Source organism: Melanerpes formicivorus, unplaced genomic scaffold (assembly GCF_026170545.1).
Source record: "Melanerpes formicivorus ecotype bairdi unplaced genomic scaffold, bMelFor1.0.p_v2 SCAF_109, whole genome shotgun sequence".
NCBI lineage: Eukaryota > Metazoa > Chordata > Aves > Piciformes > Picidae > Melanerpes > Melanerpes formicivorus.
The window spans coordinates 490,691-512,297 of record NW_027142461.1 but is presented as its reverse complement, the minus strand read 5'-3'; the positions used below and the strand labels follow the sequence as shown (position 1 = coordinate 512,297).

Sequence of the window (21,607 nt, the reverse complement as noted above, 5' to 3'; positions counted from 1 at the left end):
ACTACACCTTGTAGCAGCTCTAAATATTTCAGGCAATTTTCTGTTTGTGAGATTTCTTTTCCCATGTGCTACATTTTCTTTGTAGTTGCTTGAATTGCCTTACGTGGTCATGTTTAAATCTGCAAGGATTTGTGTCTGGCTCCATTCTAGCTGGCATTACCTGGGTCACATCATAGTTTCACCCTTTTCATGGATTGCTGTTCCTCTGTCCAACTTTAATGTGCCCAAAATCATGTTAACTAAAAGAAGATAATTAATATCAAGTGAAAATTTCATTCCTAGCATCAAACCTGCTTTAAATGCCTGTCCCATTGTTCTCTCAGATTCCATCTGTTTTGCCTGCTTAGTTCCTCCTGTAGAATTTGCTATGGAAAAGGAAAAGTCTTTTTTTTTTTTTAGGTTATAGAGAACCTTCTAGCAGTCTGAGTGGCATAACACTAATGGTCTTTTAGAAGCCTTTTTACCTACAAGCTGCAGCCATATATTAGATTTTTTCCCCCCCTTTCATTTTTATACCCACCCATTCCTATATTCCATGACTATTGTAAATCTGCCCATGAAGCAAATAGTGCATTCAGATTAACAATCCCACCTTCAACATCTTCACATGCATATAACATAACTGTGGCAAAGGAAAAATGGAAGCAAGTAGAAGTTCCTTTTCCTGCTTCAGTCTGTTGCTGTGAAAACCAGATGCAAACAAAGAAGTAAAGAGGCTTTAGCTTGTGACTTGTCTGTATTAGTATGAGAAGCTTCATGACTGTGCAGCATCAGGTATTTCTGAAATGTAGGATGTGTGTCCTGACCTCTCTGTCCAGCGCAGCCACGAGTCTGTCAGTTCTCACTGAAGGAAGCTGGCAGCTTGATTCTAGCTGTACAGACCCATGCTCCTAGTGTGATGCTGCTGCTAATTAAGTCCAGGATGGAAAAGATCAAAGCTATTTATTTTTCTTTTCCTTTTTCTTTTTTCTTTTTTTTTCCCACCACACCACAAGGCTGTTTCTTATTTTGAAGCTTCATTGCTCTCTGCTACAACGTTCACTGGAAGCCTCACCTGTTTGCTTGGTGGAGTTTTGGCTGGTAGTGGATTGCCATTTTAACTTGGCAACTTCAGAGTCTTGTGTCCCAGTGGCCTGCCAGCTAAATTGGTGTGTTACAGATGAATGCACAGCTCACAGATGGTGTTTGAGTGTCTAGTGGCTCTCAGAAGTAGATATGTATTTGGTCAGGAGGAAGATTACGTTTTTTCCTCCAAACAGAGCAAATGTCCTTGGGGATGTTTTCTGTGTCAAGGTAGAAACCATTCCACGCATCAGGTACAGGGGACTCTCTTAGCTTAAGCAGTGCTACCTACACATACAAGCATTTATTTTTCTCCTGGGCAGGGTATGCTGCTACTATTAACATAAATAATATTTTTTTTTAACCTTGATTCTCCTGAGTTTCCATAGATGTTTTAGCCCATCATCATTATTTTTAACTGAGATGATCTTGAAGGTGTATTTGGGATGGGATGGAATGGAATGGAATGGAATGGAATGGAATGGAATGGAATGGAATGGAATGGAATGGAATGGAATGGAATGGACTAGACCAGGTTGGAAGAGACCTTCAAGATCATCGTGTCCAGCCCACCATCCAACACCATCTAATCAACTAAACCAAGCACCCTAACAAATCTCCTCCTAAACACCTCCAATGATGGTGACTCCACCTCCCCTGGCAGCCCATTCCAATGGGCAATCACTCTCTCTGTGCAGAATTTCTTCCTAACATCAAGTCTGAACCTCCCCTGGTGCAGCTTGAGACTGTGTCCTCTTGTTCTGGTGCTGGTTGCCTGGGAGGAGAGACCAGCCCCCACCTGTCTACAATCTCCCTCTGATTGACCTGTAAGATTCTTCTCCAGGTTCCTAAACTCTGTTCTGTTGTTCATGCACAGGGCTGAGGATTTATACTTATTTGCTGGTAGAAAGCTTGACAGATAGTACTGTTTCTGAGATCTGTACTTCCACTGACATCTCACATCCTCCTACACCCAAGTAGTGATTTTTCTCTTACTCATTCATTGCCTTGCTTAAAGCAGTCAAAGGACAAGAAGCAGGGGAGGAGGAGTTACATGCTTTCTTTTGCTTCTTGACTGGCCTAGTCATGTCATGAGAATGAATAACAGAGGCTGTCCGCTGCCTTTTGTTCCATTCTTGAATGAAATATAAACCAGAGCTGCTTCAAAGTTCTGAAAGCTGCACTTGAGTTTCCTTGTTTCATGTTTGTTCCCATCCAGAGCTGGAACCAGACAGACTGGAATATTTTAACCAAATCTGTTCTTGCAAGATTTCCAGGCAGTTGTGCCAAGGCAAAGGGCTCATGAAAATGCAGTTAAGCATGAAATAGGCAAAGTTTTAGTTGCCCACCTAAACTGCAGGCTTGGTGATAATAATGTGGGGGGGTTGTCATTTTTTGCTTTGTCATTGTCAGATGTTGCTCAAAGCTGAAACGTGTAAAGCTCTGCCAGCTCTCTATAAGGAACCACACTGTCCTCCAGCACTATTGCCACTCTGCTTCAATTTTGTGATGCTTTCTTCCTCTTATGCTTCTTTCTCAGCTTGGTAAGAAATCTCTTCTTGCAAATGTCTCAGTTAACTCCCTCAGGAAATTTTTAGTTAGCCAAAGGCAGTAAGGGGACTGCTGAGGACAGGAATCTGCTGCTGTTTGCCAATTTTCTGTTGTCATAAACACTTAATGGAATCACACAATCACAGAATCGTTTCAGTTGGAAGAGACCTTTAAGATCATCAAGTCCAACTGTTAATAGAGCACTGCCAGGTCACCACTAAACCGTGTCCCTCAGTATCACATCTACACATCTTTTAAGTCTCTCCAAGAATGATGACTTCACCACTTCCCTAGGAAGCCTGTTCTGGGTCTTGACAGCCATTTTAAGGAAGAAATTTATCCTAATATATGACCTAAACCTCCCCTGGTGCAACTTGACACCATTTCCTCTCATCCTGTCACTTGTTACCTGGGAGAAGAGACTGACCCCTCACTACAACCTCCTTTCAGGTAGTTGTAAAGAGTGAGAAAGTCTTCCCTGAGTCTTCTTTTCTCCAGACGAAACAGCTGCTCCTCATAAGATTTGTTCTCTAGACCTCTCAAAAGCTTCGTTGCCCTTCTTTGGACATGCTCCAGCACACCAGTGTTCTCCTTGTAGTAAGAACACTGTATTCAAGGTGCTGTATTTTGAAGCTAGCACAGATACATCCAGAGGAATATGAAGCTGTCAGTACTTTCTTCTGCTCCTTTTTAATGAACACATCTTGGCCCACTGGCCCACAGTGTCCATTCCTCAGTATGGAAGAAAGTAGTCATCCCTCCAAGGCAATAGCTCTGCCAGCATGTATGCCCATGAGCTTCTTGGCGTGAGCTGGTTGTGGAAAAAGTTCAACTGATGTGTTTGTTCTGGCTCCTGGCTATGCACATAATGCAAACACACCTGGGCTGTGGCTGATCCAGAGCCTGCTGCCTACTGGCCATTTCCTCATGAGTTGGCACAACCTGGTCATTGGAAAGGAACTTGTCTGCTGTTGCCCTCCTCCCCCAGTTGGTGTGGCAGTGTGGGTGTTGCCAGGTGCACTCACATACCTGTGTCATGTGATTTGAAGCAACCCAAACCAATTATTGCAGTCATTGGCTGCCTATTTTTTCCTGCTTTGCAAAGATGTTTAATTCCTAAAGCCTTCCTTTGGATTTTACATGCTTCTGGCAACTTCTTTTTCTGTTGGTTTTTTTTTTCTCTCCTACCACAGGTGCACCTGCCAGGACTTCCTTCTGTACCATGATTCTAGATCTTTCAGCAAGCTGTAGAACTACTTCTCCTACAAGCATTTGTGTTAAGAAATTAACTCATGAGCCTTGAGGTCTTTTGTCACCTCTGGCAGTTGTAGCCAGTTGGGGGTCAGTCTCTTCTCCTAGGCAACCTGTGACAGAGTGAGAAGACACAGTCTCAAGCTGCACCAGGGGAGGTTTAGGTTGGATGTTAGGAAGAAATTCTTCACAGGAGGAGTGATTGATTATTGAAATGGGCTGCCCAGGGAGGTGGTGGAGTCACCATCACTGGAAGTGTTTAAAGAGATTGGATGAGGTACTTAGTACCATGGTTTAGTTGATTAGATAGTGTTGGGTTGGACTGGATGATCTCAAAGGTCTTTTCCAACCTTGTGAGTTCTGTATACTGTATTCTCTCTTAAAGCAGATAGACCCTAGATAGCCTCTATAACTGTGATACCTGTTTTCTTAGGGCTTGCAAACTGAATATGAAGCACAAAATGTGTACTAAAAAGAGATTGGGGGGGGGGAAGTTCCTTAATCCATGGCATCCATGGCAAATGTTTTCCCTGGTTATATTCATTTTGCATACAAATAAACAAAAGAGTAATATTTTATTAGGAATCCAGTGGATAGAATAATGGACTGTAACTCAGCAGAGTTCAGTTCACAGCTCTGCCGTTGGCTTATTGGGCAAAGTCATTTGTATCATCACCAGACGGCCTGGGATAAAGGCAATTTCTTTGTAATGCAACATGAGATCTATAAAGGAAACAAAAAATATTATGCAGAAGGAATAATAATAAAATCCATCTAATGATAACAAAATTACATGGTTTATATGTATGTTTATGTTGTGCTCAGTGGAATGAGCCGGATTCTCTTCTGCCTCATGCTTCATCTGTGTTACTTTTAACTGGCTTCCATTTTAAGGGCTGAGTGTATCAAAGCATTATTTTGAAATATTCTCCAGATTATTTAAAGTATCTTCTGATTGGTTAAAATAATCTGAAGAATATTTATATTCTGAATCTTCAGATTCAGATCTGTGCCTTCAGATACAGGTGAGGCTCTTAACTGGAAGTGAAAGCATTTCATTGTAGGAACACTGGGCAACATCGTCTGCATTTTCATTACTGTTGATAAGCCATAAATGACTTTATGGCTAAGCTTAAAATTCCTGCCATTTGCAGTGATGATGGGGAGGGGTCTCTTTTATTCATAAACTGAGTAAAGACATTGCACAGATTCTTGAGCTGTGAGGACTGTAGCTCCCTAAAATCAATTTGCATAAAGTCGTTTGTGTCTGCATTTGCTTTTTAAATCTCTGACTGCACGAGTAACATAAAATGTTTATTTTCCTTTATTTTATGCAATGTAAGTAATAAATATGTTCAGGACCAGATCCTGAATGCCACAGCTGGTATACACCAGTGTAGCTCTGGAGTAAGCAGGGTTGCATTGGCTGAGAATCCACACAGTCTCCCCCCCGCCATTCAGCTGTAAGTGCCAGTCTTGCAGTGCCTCGTATAAACGTTCACTACAGTTTGTCAGCAGCAAAGCTGTCACCCAACAGTACACACTGCCTTCTATCAGCCATTACTTTCTTGTCATCATCATCAAGTGTAGCTTAAGAGAATCTGTGCATCGTTTCTTTCCTTCTGAACAATTTCCATTGAAATAATTGACCTGCTTTTATGGTAATTTGGGCTCTGCTATTTGTTACTGCAGCATTTTGCAAAGAAAAATGCAAAACTAATGCCCTAGAACAGAAACATTCAGCCAAATTACTTACCAGTAATCCAAGGAATCATGGATAAATCCATTGCTCAAGTGGCTTCTCATTTGGAGCTTTATATAGTTTTCACCCAGGGGTTGAGATTTGGGTGTTTTGTGGGTGGAGGGGTTGTTTTGTTTTTGAAAGGTAATGCTCGTGCTCTCTGCCCTAGAGCAACTTTACATAAATCTCTTCTGAAAACTGTATCTGCCAGCACTGTCACTCCACCCACAAGCTTTTGCTAGTAGCACCAGCTAAAAATATTTAAAGGGGCTGTTTCCACTTGTTTGGTGCATTTCATTTCATGTTTCTGCCTCTTCCTTTCTTCAAAAAACTTTATAGGAGATTTAAGCCCAGTGTTTTGAAGTGACAACCAGTAACCAGCTTTACAGTGTGATTAATGAGAATCCAGGAACAGTTTGCTCTAACTTACAAGTAAGATGGGGCCCACCGAATTTGTTTTAAACTAGATAAAGTGATTCCAGTTATAGGTTGGGACTGAGTCACCAGGTCTTCTGTGTTTTCCACTAATTTCATAGCATCATAGAATCAATAAGGTTGGAAAAGACCTCAAAGATCATCAAGTCCAACCTGTTACCCAAGACCTCGTGGCTACAAAACCATGGCACCAAGTGCCACGTCCAATCCCTTTTTGAACACCTCTAGGGACGGTGACTCCACCATTTCCCTGGGCAGCACACTGAACTGGCCAATTACTGTTTCTGGGAAGAACTTTTTCCTCACCTCAAGCCTAACCTTCCCTTGGTGCAGCTTGAGACTGTGTCCTCCTGTTGTGTTGCTGGTTGCCTGGGAGATGCTGTCCTGCTAGTTTAAGCAGGGTCATTGTCAGTGGAAGGCTTCTACTCTTAATTTCTCTACTTACCTCTGTAAATTCATTTAGTAGTTTGATTTCCATGGCTGAGAGAGCCATCGTCTCAGCAGGAACTACATGGCTCACAGGTGGAGACACTAGCTCTCTTTGGACCTCTTGAAAGTGGAAATAGGCTGGGGAGCAATGGAATGATGGAAGCAGAAGTTGAGTATTTTCATAGCTCCCTAAGCCTTCGGGAAGTTTGAAAGCCACACTTTGCAAGGTGTTCTTACACAAGCAGCTTTCACAAGATGAGTTAATGAGCTGGAGTGAGGGTATTTACAAATTGCTTTTGAAAGTGCTGATTGCCAGATTACAGAATCACAGTGCTTGAGAAGGACCTCCAAAGATCCTGCTTCTGTGAGGAAGTACTTACCTCACTTTCCCCACCCTGTGATTTGGTCACTAACATTTCTCAGTGTTTCTGGGGCTCCAGGACTGCTGTGAATAAAAAAAAAGTGTTTTCAGCACTCTGGGCTGCCTGCTCTCCTCAATCTGTGTGCTGGGTTAGGAGGAAGGATTTGTATATTGAATGTTTCACTCTGGTGCTGCTTGTTTGGAGGTAGCTTCATTGAGTAAATTGAGCTCGCATAATCTAATAGCAAATGACTCTTAGATGAAATAAGGTGGTGAGCTAAATCCAGGCTTTTGTGGCAAACGTGGTTACTCATGCTCTTAGCACAGAGATGAAGATTGGCAGTGATCCCTGTAGGATGTGGATTTCTGTCATGGGTGAGGCTGGGTGGGACATCTGTATAATTCTGCTTGTTTGATGAAGGATGAGAAGAGTATTATGAACTAAGGTTGGTTTTTCTTTTTCTTCTCTTTTGTTTTTTTTTGCACAAACAGCAAACTATTTGGTGTAGCTACAATAACTGTGTGGCTACTCTGGCCTTATTAACTCTCCTCAAGAAGTGAATAATGTAACACTAGATTTTGATGAAGTTATTATAGAGGACAAAAATTTCTTCATAAAAAAAAATAAAATGTAGTACATGGTCATTGTAGTATAATACCACAGTCAATTATATTTCTTATTGTACATTTTTCTTTGTCTCTTTCTCACACAAGCCTAGACTATGATTTCATGATGTTAATGAAATGTGTTGTCATGTTCCTGTAGGCTGCTGTGGGTAAATAATTACAGTATGAGGAAGGTGATTCATGATGTGGCCCTGAGTCTGTGAAGTAAGACTTTGTGACTGATTATGGTATAAGCAAAGTGGACTGCAGTGTCTCAATAAGCTCTTTGAAACCCCTGACAGATCAACCTATAATCACTGCAAGGATTACCTGTCTTAGGCCAAAAGGTGCTTCTGTAAGAAGGTTTGCTACTTGAGGCTTCTTAATGACCCAAACTCTACTTTTTGTGATGTCTTCCTGAAAGCTTCCCCTCATGCTCTTCAAACAGATAGATAACTAAAGATTGATCCTTCTCATGAGAAAAGGGGCTGGCTGACAACATGCCTTCTACACATGCATCCTTCTCAATACTGAGAATCAGGAGTAATGTGATGCCAAAGCTGATCCCAAAACTGAGACCTGTGGCTGGCACATTCGGATTTTTTATTTCCCCTGCTAAAACCTACACCAAAAGTAAATTCCTGTTATATTTCTCCTGTGCTATTCACAGCCCTCTTTGGGACTACTGGAGAAAGAAATGTACACAGCTATCAAAGAGACCCATGTGTGTAGGCAGGAAAGTGCAGTGCAGGTATTGCTGTCACTTCTTCTCCTGTCGTAGGCTCTACTTTTAAAAGCCAGCATGCCTGCTTCCACAAAAAACACATCTTTGTATTCCTGAACTTTCAGAAGCCTTAATCAATATAAACAACAGCTTGAACATGATGACATTGTATTAAGTCCCAGAGATGTGCATCTCAGCTGCTTAGTCATTGAAAGCAGTGTAAATAAGCGTAGCAGTTAGAAGTTTCAAAAGGTCAAAGAAGCCACTGTCTTTTCAGCTTTGAATCAGCTTAGAGACTCCAGCTCCTTGGAAACATAATGCCAAAGCTGCATCTCTGTGTCTCTCTTTTTTTTTTTTCTTCCCCCTTTTGGAGCAGCACAGGCAAGCACCACCACACTCAGTAGCAGGATACTGTACTGTACAAGTACAGTATTCTTTCACTTGAAAGCAGTGTAAAGAGGAGTTCTAGCCCACTGAAACATTTGTCTGAAGTTCTCTCACCCAAACATCAAAAAGCTGCTCATGTTTTTCAATAAAATGAAGGCTTTTTCGGTACAAATACAACAATTCTTTCACAATTTTCTTAGAAGGAAAATAAGTGATAAAGTGCTTCTCAGGGAGCAATTTGTGAGAAAATTAAAAGTAAAGCAAAAGACTTTAAAAGACTTGGCTTAAAGATGTGGTTGAGGGTTTTGTTGTTGTTTTCCCTATAAAAGCAGAGGCGTGATTTCTGGGAGGTAGCCACTTACTGCCCAGACTGCAACGGAAAAAAGCTGTTTATGTGTCAGTCAGATGCATCAGTCAATCAAAAGTTCTGATCAGAACCTTTGCCATGGTTATCTGCATGACAGGACTCTATGTTGCTTCAGCAACTGCTATTATATGTTTGTTTGTTTTTTTCCAAATGACTCTTTGTTTTATTTCCATATATTCACAGCTGCCATTCTGTTGCTGAAGTGAAGCTGTCCAGACAAGTTGTTGAGCGTTTCCATTTCATAGTCTACACAGCCTTCTCTGAGCTGGGGACCATACGCTGGCAATCTGGGGACTTCTGGCTGCGCATGCTGCTGGTGATTTTACTTTGGTTTGTGAGGCTTTACCTACATTATTTGAGCCAGTGGCTCTTCCTTCAGACCATCTCAGTTCCTGCTACAAAGTAAGTCACACTTTCTTCATACTCTTCCAGGCTGTACAGATGGGCAGAGTCCAACGGCATGAGATTGAATACATCTAAGTGTTGGGTTCTGCACATTGGCCACAACAACCCCATGCAGTGCTACAGGCTGGGGTCAGAGTGGCTGGAAAGTGGCCAGGTGGAGAGGGACCTGGGGGTGCTGATTGATGGTAGGCTGAACATTAGCCTGCAGTGTGCCCAGGCAGCCAAGAGGGCCAAAGGCATCCTGGCCTGGATCAGGGACAGTGTGGCCAGCAGGAGCAGGGAGGTCATTTTGCCCCTGTACGCTGCACTGGTTAGACCACACCTTGAGTCCTGTGTCCAGTTCTGGGCCCCCAGTTTAGGAAAGCTATTGATTTGCTGGAACATGTCCAGAGGAGGGCAACAAAGTTGGTGAGGGATTTGGAGCACAAGCCCTACGAGGAGAGGCTGAGGGAGCTGGGGTTGCTTAGCCTGGAGAAGAGGATGCTCAGGGGAGACCTTATTGCTCTCTACAACTACCTGAAGGGAGGTTGTATCCAGGTGGGGGTTGGTCTCTTCTCCCAGGCAACCAGCACCAGAACAAGAGGACACAGTCTCAAGCTGTGCCAGGGGAGGTTTAGGCTAGATGTTAGGAAGAAATTCTTCATAGACAGTGTGATTGGCCATTGGAATGGGCTGCCCAGGGAGGTGGTGGAGTCGCCATCATTGGAGGTGTTTAGGAGGAGACTTGCTGGGGTGCTTGGTTGCATGGTTTAGTTGATTAGGTGGTGTTGGATGGTGGGTTGGACGTGATGATCTTGAAGGTCTCTTCCAACCTGGTCCATTCCATTCCATTCCATTCCATTCCATTCCATTCCATTCCATTCCATTCCATTCCATTCCATTCCATTCCATTCCATTCCATTCCATTCCATTCCAATACTTCTACGAAGAGCTTGATTCAAAGCATTTCCCTTGCACTACAAATAGAATGGATAAACTCATGCTAAGGGCCCTGCTTGCAAGCCTTGATAGGAGCATTTGCATATATTAGTTGATAAGTGACCACATAATCCAGACTCCAGATGATCTGATGTGCAAATGTGACTCTTAACAGAAAGGAGAAGGTATTAAAAATACTTATTTTCAACTCAGAACAGGATCTGTCCGTTTCTGTACCTTGTGTCATACCTACTCCTCCCCCCTTCTGAGATACCCAGCAGGTTGTGCAACTTCCCCAAGAATAATTTGTCATCTCGCCTCAAGTATTTAAAAATGCCTAAGATGTGTGCAAAACTGAAGAAGCATTTAAATCATATTTGATGTTACCAAAGTGATCTATGAGTAAAATACTTTGAAGAATTTCACTTTGATATATCAGTTTTACCGTGAGGACTGCAGTGAGTTGACATATTTTAACTATATGATACATTGGCTTTAGCTTGGGAATTGTAGCTCTTCAGAGAGTTCCAGGAAAGTCATCACTTGCCATTACTTGCCATGGAATAAAAAATAATCAATCACAATATGCTACATATTTGGTTCTCCATAAGTTTCTATGGGGTTAGAGCAAAGGGTTTACAGAGCAAAAACAAAAATCAGGCATGCTTAAGAAAGGGAAGATTTTTCCAACAGATTTTTGTGCTTTGTTTGTCCCTTCAAATTACAAAACCACAGAATGCTAGGAGTTGGAAGGGACCTCTGAATCACAGAATCACAGAATCACCAAGGTTGGAAGAGACCTCAAAGATCATCAAGTCCAACTGGTCACCACAGACCTCAAGACTAAACCATGGCTCCAAGTGCCATGTCCAATCCCCTCTTGAACACCTCACCTCCAGGGATGGTGAGTCCACCACCTCCCTGGGCAGCACATTCCAATGGCTAACAACTCTCTCTGTGAAGAACTTTCTCCTTACCTTGAGCCTAAACTTCCCCTGGCACAGCTTGAGACTGTGTCCCCTTGTTCTGGTGCTGGTTGCTTGGGAGAAGAGACCAACCCCCTCCTGGCCACAACCACCTTTCAGGTAGTTGTAGACAGCAATAAGGTCTCCCCTGAGCCTCCTCTTCTCCAGGTCAGTTAGTTCAAGCCCCTTGCTGAAATAGCTTCACTGGGCGAAGGCTACCCAGGACTGCACTGAGGTTTTGAATCTCTCCTACAAAGGAGACTCCACAATGTCTTTGGGCAGCCTGTTCCAGTGCTCTGACACCCACAAAGGAAATAAGTTTTTTTTTCCTTTGGAAAAAGGATGGAATCTCCTGCATTCCAATTTTTGCCTCATTGCCCCTTGTTCTCTCACTGGGTACCACTAAAAAGAGTCTGGACCCATCCTCTTAACCCCTGCCCTTCAGGCATTGGTAAGATCCCCTCTCAGTTTTCTGCAGGCTAAACAGCACCAGGTCTCTTTTCTTTAAAGAGAGTTACTCCAGCCCCCTCATCATCTTCATAATCCTCTGCTAGACTCTTTTCAGTAGTTCCTTCTTTCTCTTCTACTGGGGAGCCCAGAACTGGAGATAGTACTCTAGACATGGCCTCACCAGGAGCCAATATGAAACTCTATGACTTTTATGCCTGCTATGATATTGGGATGACTGGCTAAAATGTGAACATGGTGTCTGAGCAGATTCTGGAGAGTGTTGTTAAGGTGTTCTTCTAGATCTTAATGCAAAGCCAGTCATGTGTCCCTTCTGGCCTTGCACAGCCCAGGCAGGTTCAGCCAGCTGGCATTAAAACTTCTGGGAGGCCAAGCATCAAGAGTCTGTGAAAGCAAAGGAAACACAACAGAAGGAAGCAATGTGTGAGAGAGCAGTGGTCATGTTCAAAGCCACTAATCACAGCTGTCCCAGGCAGTCAGCTAGATAAAGGATAATGTTCTCAGGCCAAGATGCCCTGGATCAGCATCCCAGACTGTAGCTGTGTGCCTGTAAAATGTAAGATCAAGTTGAGAGCACTATCTAGTCCCACCAAATACCTAGTAGCACTCATGAGTTAGTACCAAAGAGAGAATCAAACCACTTTACCCTTAGTTAGGAGCAGAATTTAAGGGATGTTGGTAGACTTGGAATGTTTTTGCCATGAATTTCAGCATCTATATGTAGCTCTCCAAACCATGCATCTCTTGTCTCCTACAGTGCCACCAAATCTTCTCATTATGTGAGCTTTGCAAGTTCCATCATCCCACAGTAGCAATATGACATTTCCAGTCACATTAGGGATGTTAAAAGCTGTGTCTTTGGTATCATATTTTTTGCTTTGCACAGTGTCAAAAAAGGATGAATAGGTAGAGAGGGCTGAGCTCCTGAGGCCTGTGCTCATGTTCACAGAATTGACCAGGTTGGAAGAGACCTCCAAGTTCATCAAGTCAAACTGATCACCCAACTCTAACTAATCAACTAGACCATAGAACTTAGTGCCTCATCCAGTCTTTCCTTAAACACCTTCACGGACATTGACCCCACCAGCTCCCTGGGCAGCCCATTCCAATTCTGGGAGCTAAGGTCTTCCTAGAACCCTGCATGCACAGTTTCAAGGGCCTGGACTGGGAGTCAGAGGGGATCAGAGGACACGGAGGCAGGAGGTGGAGGAACAATTTTCTTGATCAGCTTTGTACAGTTTATGGTTAGAGAGTCATGACCAAGACAGGGCTGCAACTTCACAAAGCAACATGCTGTATGCATGATTCTTTTTTTCTAATGGTTTTCCCAGGAGCACAGACAAACTCTTCCATTTTTCTCATTTACAGATTTCAGCTTTTCCCTCACACTGTTGAACTGTGCTACCAGAACTCCTTACTGCAGACCAGTGAAGAATTGGTCATGGTTGTGGTGGGACCCCTAACCCTGAACGCTGGGCTGCTTCTTATGGTCCTGATCAGATGGGGCTGTCAGCAGCTGTTTGACTCATTCCCTTCCTTCTTGTCAAAGTTTATCATAGCTATGGGACTCTGGACACTGCTAGACCCCTTGGCAGTGTTTGTAGTGGATTCACTCCTGGGGGTAAGTCACTTAAAATAACTTGGACATGAGACCTTGACGTAGAAGTTTGTTTTATTCAGTGAATCACTGAAAGATATGAAATTCCACCCCTGGCAATGGAACATGAAAGTTAAAAAGAAATTAAATAATAATGTTATACATTACCTTTTTATTAACAAAATTCCCATCTAATGGAGTCACTGCGTTTCTGCATAAAATTAAGAGCACTGCACAAGCCATATATGGAGAGAAGAAAGGAAATCCACCACTGGAATGATTGCATCTGCTTTGAAAAGGATTACTTCAATTTTGGATGTTAGTGGAGATGGATTAATGAGCAGTCCTGATTATTATTAGTGCTTCAGACTTTTTTCTAAGCACTGGAGCAGGCAAAATGAACAAAACTAGAGGCTGTTGTGGACTTCTCTGATATGCAGGGTGGGTAGTATAATTTGCTGGCACACCTAAAGAGACTTGTGTGATAGAGAGATATCTTTAAGGAAAGAGCTTCATCATGTGTAAAATCATGAGAACAAAGCTCACAGCTCTCTCTGTGCATAGCTGTGTGGTGTGTAGCCCATCCCTACTTTGGCAACTGGGGACATATACCACATCCAAGGTAACACCCAGTTTCCCAGAGCATGTGTTTCAGATCTGGCTCTCACTCTGTAGGTGATACAGGGTGCTTCTGATGGGCATAGGGTGCTGAGAGCTCTTCTGTGATTATGGTATTGCTCTTGCTCTGCTCTTGTCTGCCTTTTGAAGACATCTTTCTTTCTGTTGGTCACGCCAGATCAAACAGCAATCCACAGTCCTTGTTGTGGATCAGGTTTTCTCAGGCCTCTCAGCTCTCCGTCCACAATCCTGTGCTGTGCTTTTAAGAAGTCCTATTAAAAATATGAACTTCCACATGGTGTTTCCTATTGTGGTGCCCTTGAAAATGAAAGTCAAAATATTCAAGAAATTGAATTGCTGCTCACTTGGCAGCTAATTGCAGTATTTTAAGCGTGTGGCAACACGTTGTACTTTTTGCTTGGACAACACACTGTTTATTTTTCTATTAGAATAGAAAAGAATTAGCCAGATTGGAAGAGACCTTTGAGGTCATCACGTCCAACCCACCATCCAACACCATCTAATCAACTAAACCATGGCACCAAGCACCCCATCAAGTCTCTTCCTAAACACCTCCAGTGACGGTGACTCCACCACCTCCCCAGGCAGCCCATTCCAATGGCCAATCACTCTATGAAGAATTTCTTCCTAACATCCAGCCTAAACCTCCCCTGGCACAGCTTGAGACTCTGTCCTCTTGTCCTGGTGCTGGTTGCCTGGGAGAAGAGACCAGACCCCTCCTGTCTACAACCTCTCTTCAGGTAGTTGTAGAGAGAAATAAGGTCTCCCCAGAGCCTCCTCTTCTCCAGGCTAAAATACAGTCAGATTGGATTCATTATCCATTGCAAATAGGGCTTTTTTATGCTTGGTCAGCAGGACACGTGAGATACCCATAAAGTAACTAAAATTTTCATTACACCATTACAAAAACACACCTCTCTCTCTCTCTCTCTCTCTCTGTACTTCGTACTGAAAATTTGGTGATCTTAGCCACCAAGGTTATCTTTGGTAGAAACTCATTTGTTCAAAAAAATTACACAATATACTGTAAGCATCCTTGCCAAAGTGAAACTCTAGCTCTTACATGTGTTTTCTTTATTGCATTTGTAATTTTTCCTTTCCCCCCTGGCATTCTTTCAGCAGCTATTTCAGATTTACTTGCCAATCTATTTTAGATCAAGCATTTTGAAAATGTTTTGTTGTGGTAATACAAGTTATTTTAGTGATAGAATGTATTTTAGTATCCTAAATGGCCTTAATACTCATGAAAGATGACAGATATCCCTAGAGACAAAGGCTCTTCTGTTGACTAATTTCATTTTTTTATTATTTAGGGAAGACTAGAGAGCCAGTTGCATATTTGGAGAGTTTCAGCTCATCGTTCAAGATACTCTGTCAAATGTGTATTGATTTACTACCAGCTTGTGGAAGGGTGTTCCAGGGGTAAAAAGCTTTCCTGTGATTTTGGAGAATGCAATTTTAGTTCTGGTTCTGCCAGAGCTTTCCCAGAACCGATCACTTGGTCTCTCGACAGGCTGGACAGATGGGCAGAGTCCAACAGCATGAGATTTAACACATCCAGGTGCTGGGTTCTGCACATTGGCCACAACAACCCCATGCAGTGCTACAGGCTGGGGTCAGAATGGCTGGAGAGCGGCCAGACAGAGAGGGACCTGGGGGTGCTGACTGATGGTAGGCTGAACATGAGCCTGCAGTGTGCCCAGGCAGCCAAGAGGGCCAATGGCATCCTGGCCTGCATCAGGAACAGTGTGGCCAGCAGGAGCAGGGAGGTCATTTTGCCCCTGTACACTGAACTGGTTAGACCACATCCTGAGTCCTGTGTCGAGTTCTGGGCCCCTCAGTTTAGGAAGAATGTTGACTTGCTGGAATGAGTCCAGAGAAGGGCAACAAAGTTGGTGAGGGGTTTGGAACACAAGCCCTATGAGGAGAGGCTGAGGGAGTTGGGATTGCTTAGCCTGGAGAAGAGGAGACTGAGGGGTGACCTTATTGCTGTCTACAACTACCTGAAGAGAGGTTGTAGACAGGTGGATGTTGGTCTCTTCTCAAAGGCAACCAGCACCAGAAGAAGAGGACACAGTCTCAAGCTGCACCAGGGTGGATTTAGGCTGGATGTTAGGAAGAAGTTCTATACAGAGAGAATGATTGCCCATAGGAATGGCTCGAGGTGAGGAGAAAGTTCTTCACAGAGAGAGTTGTTAGCCATTGGAATGTGCTGCCCAGAGAGCTGGTGGAGTCGTCATCCCTGGAAGTGTTCAAAAAGGGATTGGATGTGGCACTTGAATCCATGGTTTAGTAGTCATGAGATGTTGGATGACAGGTTGGTCTTGATGATCTCTGAGGTCTTTTCCAACCTTATTGATCCTATGGTTCTATGAAAAGGGGCAGGACAGTAGTGTCCATTTACATAGGGGTGCAGGCTGATGCGAACAAAATAACAAAGATCACACTTTCCTGTGTCCATCTTCTAGACTGTCTAGCCCATTGGAGGACTTCTGTCTCTATGGTTAAGACATCCCAATCTTAAACCCATAACAGAAATGTACCAAAGATAGATATTGACAGATATTGTTGAAACAATTTCAAGTGAAGTCACCTTGCTTGGATCATGCTTTTGAGAACCACAGAAAGATAAACACAATCTCTTTGCTTGACTCTATTTTTACCCAGCCAGAAAGAACTGCTTGGATGAGAGAGAAATTTATTCTTATTTGCTATTCAAATAGACTTTTGTGTCTCTGGAGGGATGTGAGGACGTGACTGCTGTGCAGAGGATTGTCCTTGGTAGACAGTCTCTGTGGTGAGAAAATGGTGGAGGCAGGCAGCTTTTTTTCTTTTGCAAGAAGGTAGAACATGGAGATCAAACAGAAGTAGGAGATGATGTATTGTAATATATTTTCTTTAGTTGTTTTTTTGTTTGGCTGGTTTTGTTTGTTTGTTTGAAGTCTACAGACAGATCTGAATTAGTGACTGGTCTATATGCCATTACCATCATGGGACTTGTAATTTCCATAACAGCATTGCAAGGGGTGGAGAGAGAGCAGAAGTGCACTCAAGAATCTCAGTCCTTGTACAACTCATCGTTGGACTAACTGCCTTCTCTTTATTTTACATGTCATTGCAAGGGTAGTAGAAAAAACAGGGAGAAAGATTTGACTCTTTCTAGCGCTTAATCCAGCCAAGTTGCTCAGAAAGGAGCAGGTTTCTTGCAGCCTGAATTTCACAGGCTCCCACTGTAAATGATAAATAGTGGATTTTTAGGTTTTTTTTCTTCTTTTGGTGATGCAGTTTCACACACCTGCAAAATCTGTCAAGGTGATTTAATGTGGGCATGGCTTGTCACTCACGTCACTTTAAAAGGAAAAAGGTGATTTGAGGTCCCTTCCAACCTTGGTGATTCTGTGTGATTCTGTGAAGAGAGGAATTTATTGTGGCTCTGCTTGGTAGAAGCCCCATGATATGTAGCTGAATTCTTCTGAATTGATCCAGCAGAGGGCAATAATATGTCAATACAGTAGCTAGCTCTTTAGAACTAGAGATAGAGGAAAAAAAAAAACAAAAAGAGGAAATTAATGACATTTTTGAGAGCATTTTTCTGTGGTTTCCTGGAAGCATGATGAAATATGAAGTGCTACAAAGCCTTCAGGATTCTTTGCAAATCTTTGTAAAAATACATGAACCACCTTACTCACAACCAAATGATGATTTTTGATCTATGAATATCAGTTTTTACCAATATTTAGTATGCTAAAGGATTAATTCCATCTTCAATGGGATGGAAATAGTTATACCTGTTTATTAATTTACAAAGGAGTTGAATTTAAACTCTCAAGAGCATAATTACTTAGGGTCTATGTCAGATATGTACCTTTGAAGAAGCTACTGATGATATAACTTGCCGTTGCTACATTGCACAGTGAAGAGGTACCTTGAATTCCACTACAGCATTTGGGAGTATGTTACAGTCAGATCTCTTCAAAGGTATTGGTCTCATTATGTCTTTATTTTTCCACAGGAAAGAAAGGAATTCAATGAGCTGTATTGTAAAATAATGCTGATGCTTGTTGGTTATTCAATGTTTTAGGCTGTTCTTTGTGGTTTCCCAAACTGGAGGGACTGGAAACTAGGAGTGGGGACTGAAGGGAACATCTGATTTTCTGACTTAAAATGCTGCAGACAGATTTGATAATGCATGTGCATAAATTAAAATACAGCTTCATAAAGGGGAGCTTGTCTCTTTTGCACTGAAAAAAGGTCAACCCCTTTGGGCAAAACTTCACAAAACCCCCGTTGATCTACTTGTAGTTCCTGTCTCCATTTTTCTCACCTCATTGGGTCTCAGTGAAGCTTTGTGAATCCAATACCTTCTTTAACTGATGCTGTTGTTTGCAAGGCTAGTGGAAAAGCTACCCCAGGTGTCAGCTAGCAGCACATGCAGATGCCCCAGTACTTCCATTTGGCATTTTAGACAACACAATAAACACTTTTATTCTCCAGTCATAGCACCAAACACTGACAGCATCTAAAAATGGGTGCTTGTAAACCCTCCAAAACAGGTACAAAATAATGTAACTTGCTGAGGGTTTTTTTCCTTCTGACAAGGGCAAGTCATTTTGAGACTGGTCAGCACTGGCACAAGTGTTTTCTGCTCATTCAGCATTCCTAAAACAGCAGAATAAATCACGCCTCTCTGGTCATTGAAATAAGGCAAATTTCAGCTGCATTCTCCTTCCACTTCTCCTGAAAGTGTGCTAAAGAAGCTCACCTTGAGTATTTTCACTCTGACAAGGGTTGTGTTCAATAAGCCTCCTCTGTAAGGTAGATTTTAATTTGATTTAAATAAGGCAGAAAATAATTCAGTTCACATGTCATGGTGAGTTTCAAATTCTGGGTGGCAGACTCCTAAGTTTCAAGCTGTGTGCCCCACATATTGCAGTTAAAACCTGTTCTAAAATATGCCCCTCACGAATGAGCGGCAGAGACAAATCCTTACAGAGAAATCCAGGTCTACCTATAGACACAAAAGGGTAGAGGGTAGGAGAGCTCTGCAGAGGGACCTTGACAGGCTGGACAGATGGGCAGAGTCCAAGGGCATGAGATTTAACACATCCAAGTGCCAGTTTCTGCACATTAGCCACAACAACCCCATGCAGTGCTACAGGCTGGGGTCAGAGTGGCTGGAGAGCAGCCAGGCAGAGAGGGACATGGTCAATAGTAGGCTGAACATGAGCCAGCAGTGTGCCCAGGTGGCCAAGAAGGCCAATGTCATCCTGGCCTGGATCAGGAATAGTGTGGCCAGCAGGAGGAGGGAGGTCATTGTGCCTCTGTACTCAGCACTGGTTGGTCCACACCTTGAGTACCGTGTCCAGTTTTTGGCCCCTCAGTTCAGGAAGGATGTTGACTTGCTGGAATGTGTCCAGAGAAGGGCAACAAAGCTGGGGAGGGGTCTGGAACACAAGCCCTATGAGGAGAGGCTAAGGGAGCTGGGATTGCTTAGTCTGGAGAAGAGGAGGCTCAGAGGAGACCTTATTGCTCTCTACAACTACCTGAAGGGAGGTTGTATCCAGGTGGGGGTTGGTCTCTTCTCCCAGGCAACCAATACCAGAACAAGACAACACAAACTCAAGCTGCCCCAGGGGAGGTTTAGAATGGATATTAGGACGAAGTTCTTCACAGAAAAAGTGATTGCCCATTGGAATGGGCTGCTCAGGGAAGTGGTGGAGTCGCCATCACTGGAGGTGTTTAAGAAGAGACTGGATGGGGTGCTTGGTGCCATGGTTTAGTTGATTAGATAGTGTTAGGTGATAGGTTGGACTTCTATTCTATATGGTTTGATCAGATTTGATGTTTTCTAATGTTGTTTTATTTTTTTTTTATCCCAATGACAGCGACTTGGAAACAGTGTGGAGAAACCCATTGCTGATGCTGCAAAACTCTACTGGGCCTTTCTAAGAGCAGAGGAGTCAGGGATTCCTGGTGTCTTAATCACTGTGATGCTTTATGCAATCCTGTTCATCATCTCATCGGCACTGTTGTACCTGTACTTTTTAAGGTATGTCTCTTTATCTCATTATTCTCCCAAGAACTTAGGCCCAAGCTCCTTTTCCAGTCTGATAAAATAAGGTGGCATCAGAAAAGGCAGATTCATGTCCCATAGCCATATCCTAGAATTGCAGACAGTCAAGGAGGGGGTAGCACCTGCTTACCTTTTAATATAATGATATTTGGTGGACACAGCAAAAAGAGAGGGAACCACTTATTTCCTCACAATTGATACCACTAAAACATGTTGTTGACTTCATAAAGTGCTCTCAGGAGCAGGGAGGTCATTCTGCCCCTGTACTCAGCACTGGTTAAGCCACACCTTGAGTACTGTGTCCAGTTCTGGGCCCCTAAATTTAAAAAGCACATTGAGACTCTTGAATGTGTCCAGAGAAGGGCAACGAGGCTGGGGAGAGGCAGCTTACAGAGAGAGTTGTTAGCCATTGGAATGTGCTGCCCAGGGAGGTGGTGGAGTCACCACCCCTGGAGGTGTTCAAAAGGGGGTTGGACATGGCACTTGGTGCCATAATTTAGTATTGATGAGGTCTTGGGTGACAGGTTGGACTTGATGATCTTTGAGGTCTCTTCCAACCTCACTGATTCTATGATTCTATGAAAAGTCAAATCGCGGAATAGAATTTGCTCTGTTCTAGCTCAAACAGGGACAAACGTTCAGTGTTGGCAAGCACCAAGTAAAAACTGCATGCAAAGGCAGGATACAGGCAGGTGTAAGAATAGAGAAGCTCAGCACCCCATCCACCCCTCCACCTGACAGAATCATCCCTCAGTCTCTTTTTCACAAACTTCACTGCAGCAGGCAGAAAAAGATAAATGGCAATCTAAATTTCTGCAGAGTATTTCAAAGCTCCTGCATTCCTGGAAGCTGTACACAACTCCAATGTACTGGTAGTCTAGTTAATTAGTTTTGGAGATGTTAATGCCTTCTTAATCATTGACTTAATAGTTTCGAATAGCTTCATAAGTTTTAGCTGCTGTCGTTTATTACTCAGGAAAATTAATTTAAATTAAAACATTTGTAAAGCAGGTTTTTATGAGAGTATTACCAACATCTTCATTGTCTGGGGAACAGGTGCATGATCATCAAAGATTCCTTTCCTTCTGGATCAATCTTCCCATAATGTTTTCCAATAAAGGGGTTGGGGGGTAGAATGTTACTAGGGGAAAGAAGTTGTCTTAGTATGACACATTTTAAAAATGATTCATGGCAAAATACAAAGCAAAGGGAAGGGAACAAAATCTGCTACAGTGCATAAGGTCTTTGAAGTTGCCTGATAACAAAAAAACAAAAAAAAAACAACCCAGAACATTTTAAATGCTGGAATCTCTGCAGAATAAAGTTATACAACTACCTGAAGGGAGGTTGCAGCCAGGTGGGGGGTTGGGTCTCTTCTCCCAGGCAACCAGCAGCAGAACAAGGGGGACATAGTCTCAAGCTGCACAAGGGAGGGTTAGGCTGAATGTTAGGAAGAAGTTCTTAATAGAAAGAGTGATTTGCCATTGGAACAGGCTGCCCAAGGAGGTGGTGGAGTTACCGTCACTGGAGGTGTTTAGGCAGAGACTGGATGAGGTGCTTAGTGCCATGGTTTAGTTGATTAGATGGCGTTGGATGATAGCTTGGACTCGGTGATCTCAAAGGTCTTT

At 42.9% G+C, this 21,607-nt stretch overlaps 1 protein-coding gene across 1 annotated transcript in view; it reads left to right on the top strand.

Moving 5' to 3' along the window:
- The window catches only part of LOC137455777 (uncharacterized), a 231,214-nt gene that overhangs the window by 155,068 nt on the left and 54,539 nt on the right, over positions 1-21,607 (top strand). The window contains exons 17-19 of the mRNA XM_068166871.1: positions 9,098-9,316; positions 13,039-13,291; positions 19,792-19,955. Coding sequence (XP_068022972.1) covers positions 9,098-9,316; positions 13,039-13,291; positions 19,792-19,955 — 636 coding nt within the window. The remainder of the gene's footprint in view (positions 1-9,097; positions 9,317-13,038; positions 13,292-19,791; positions 19,956-21,607) is intronic.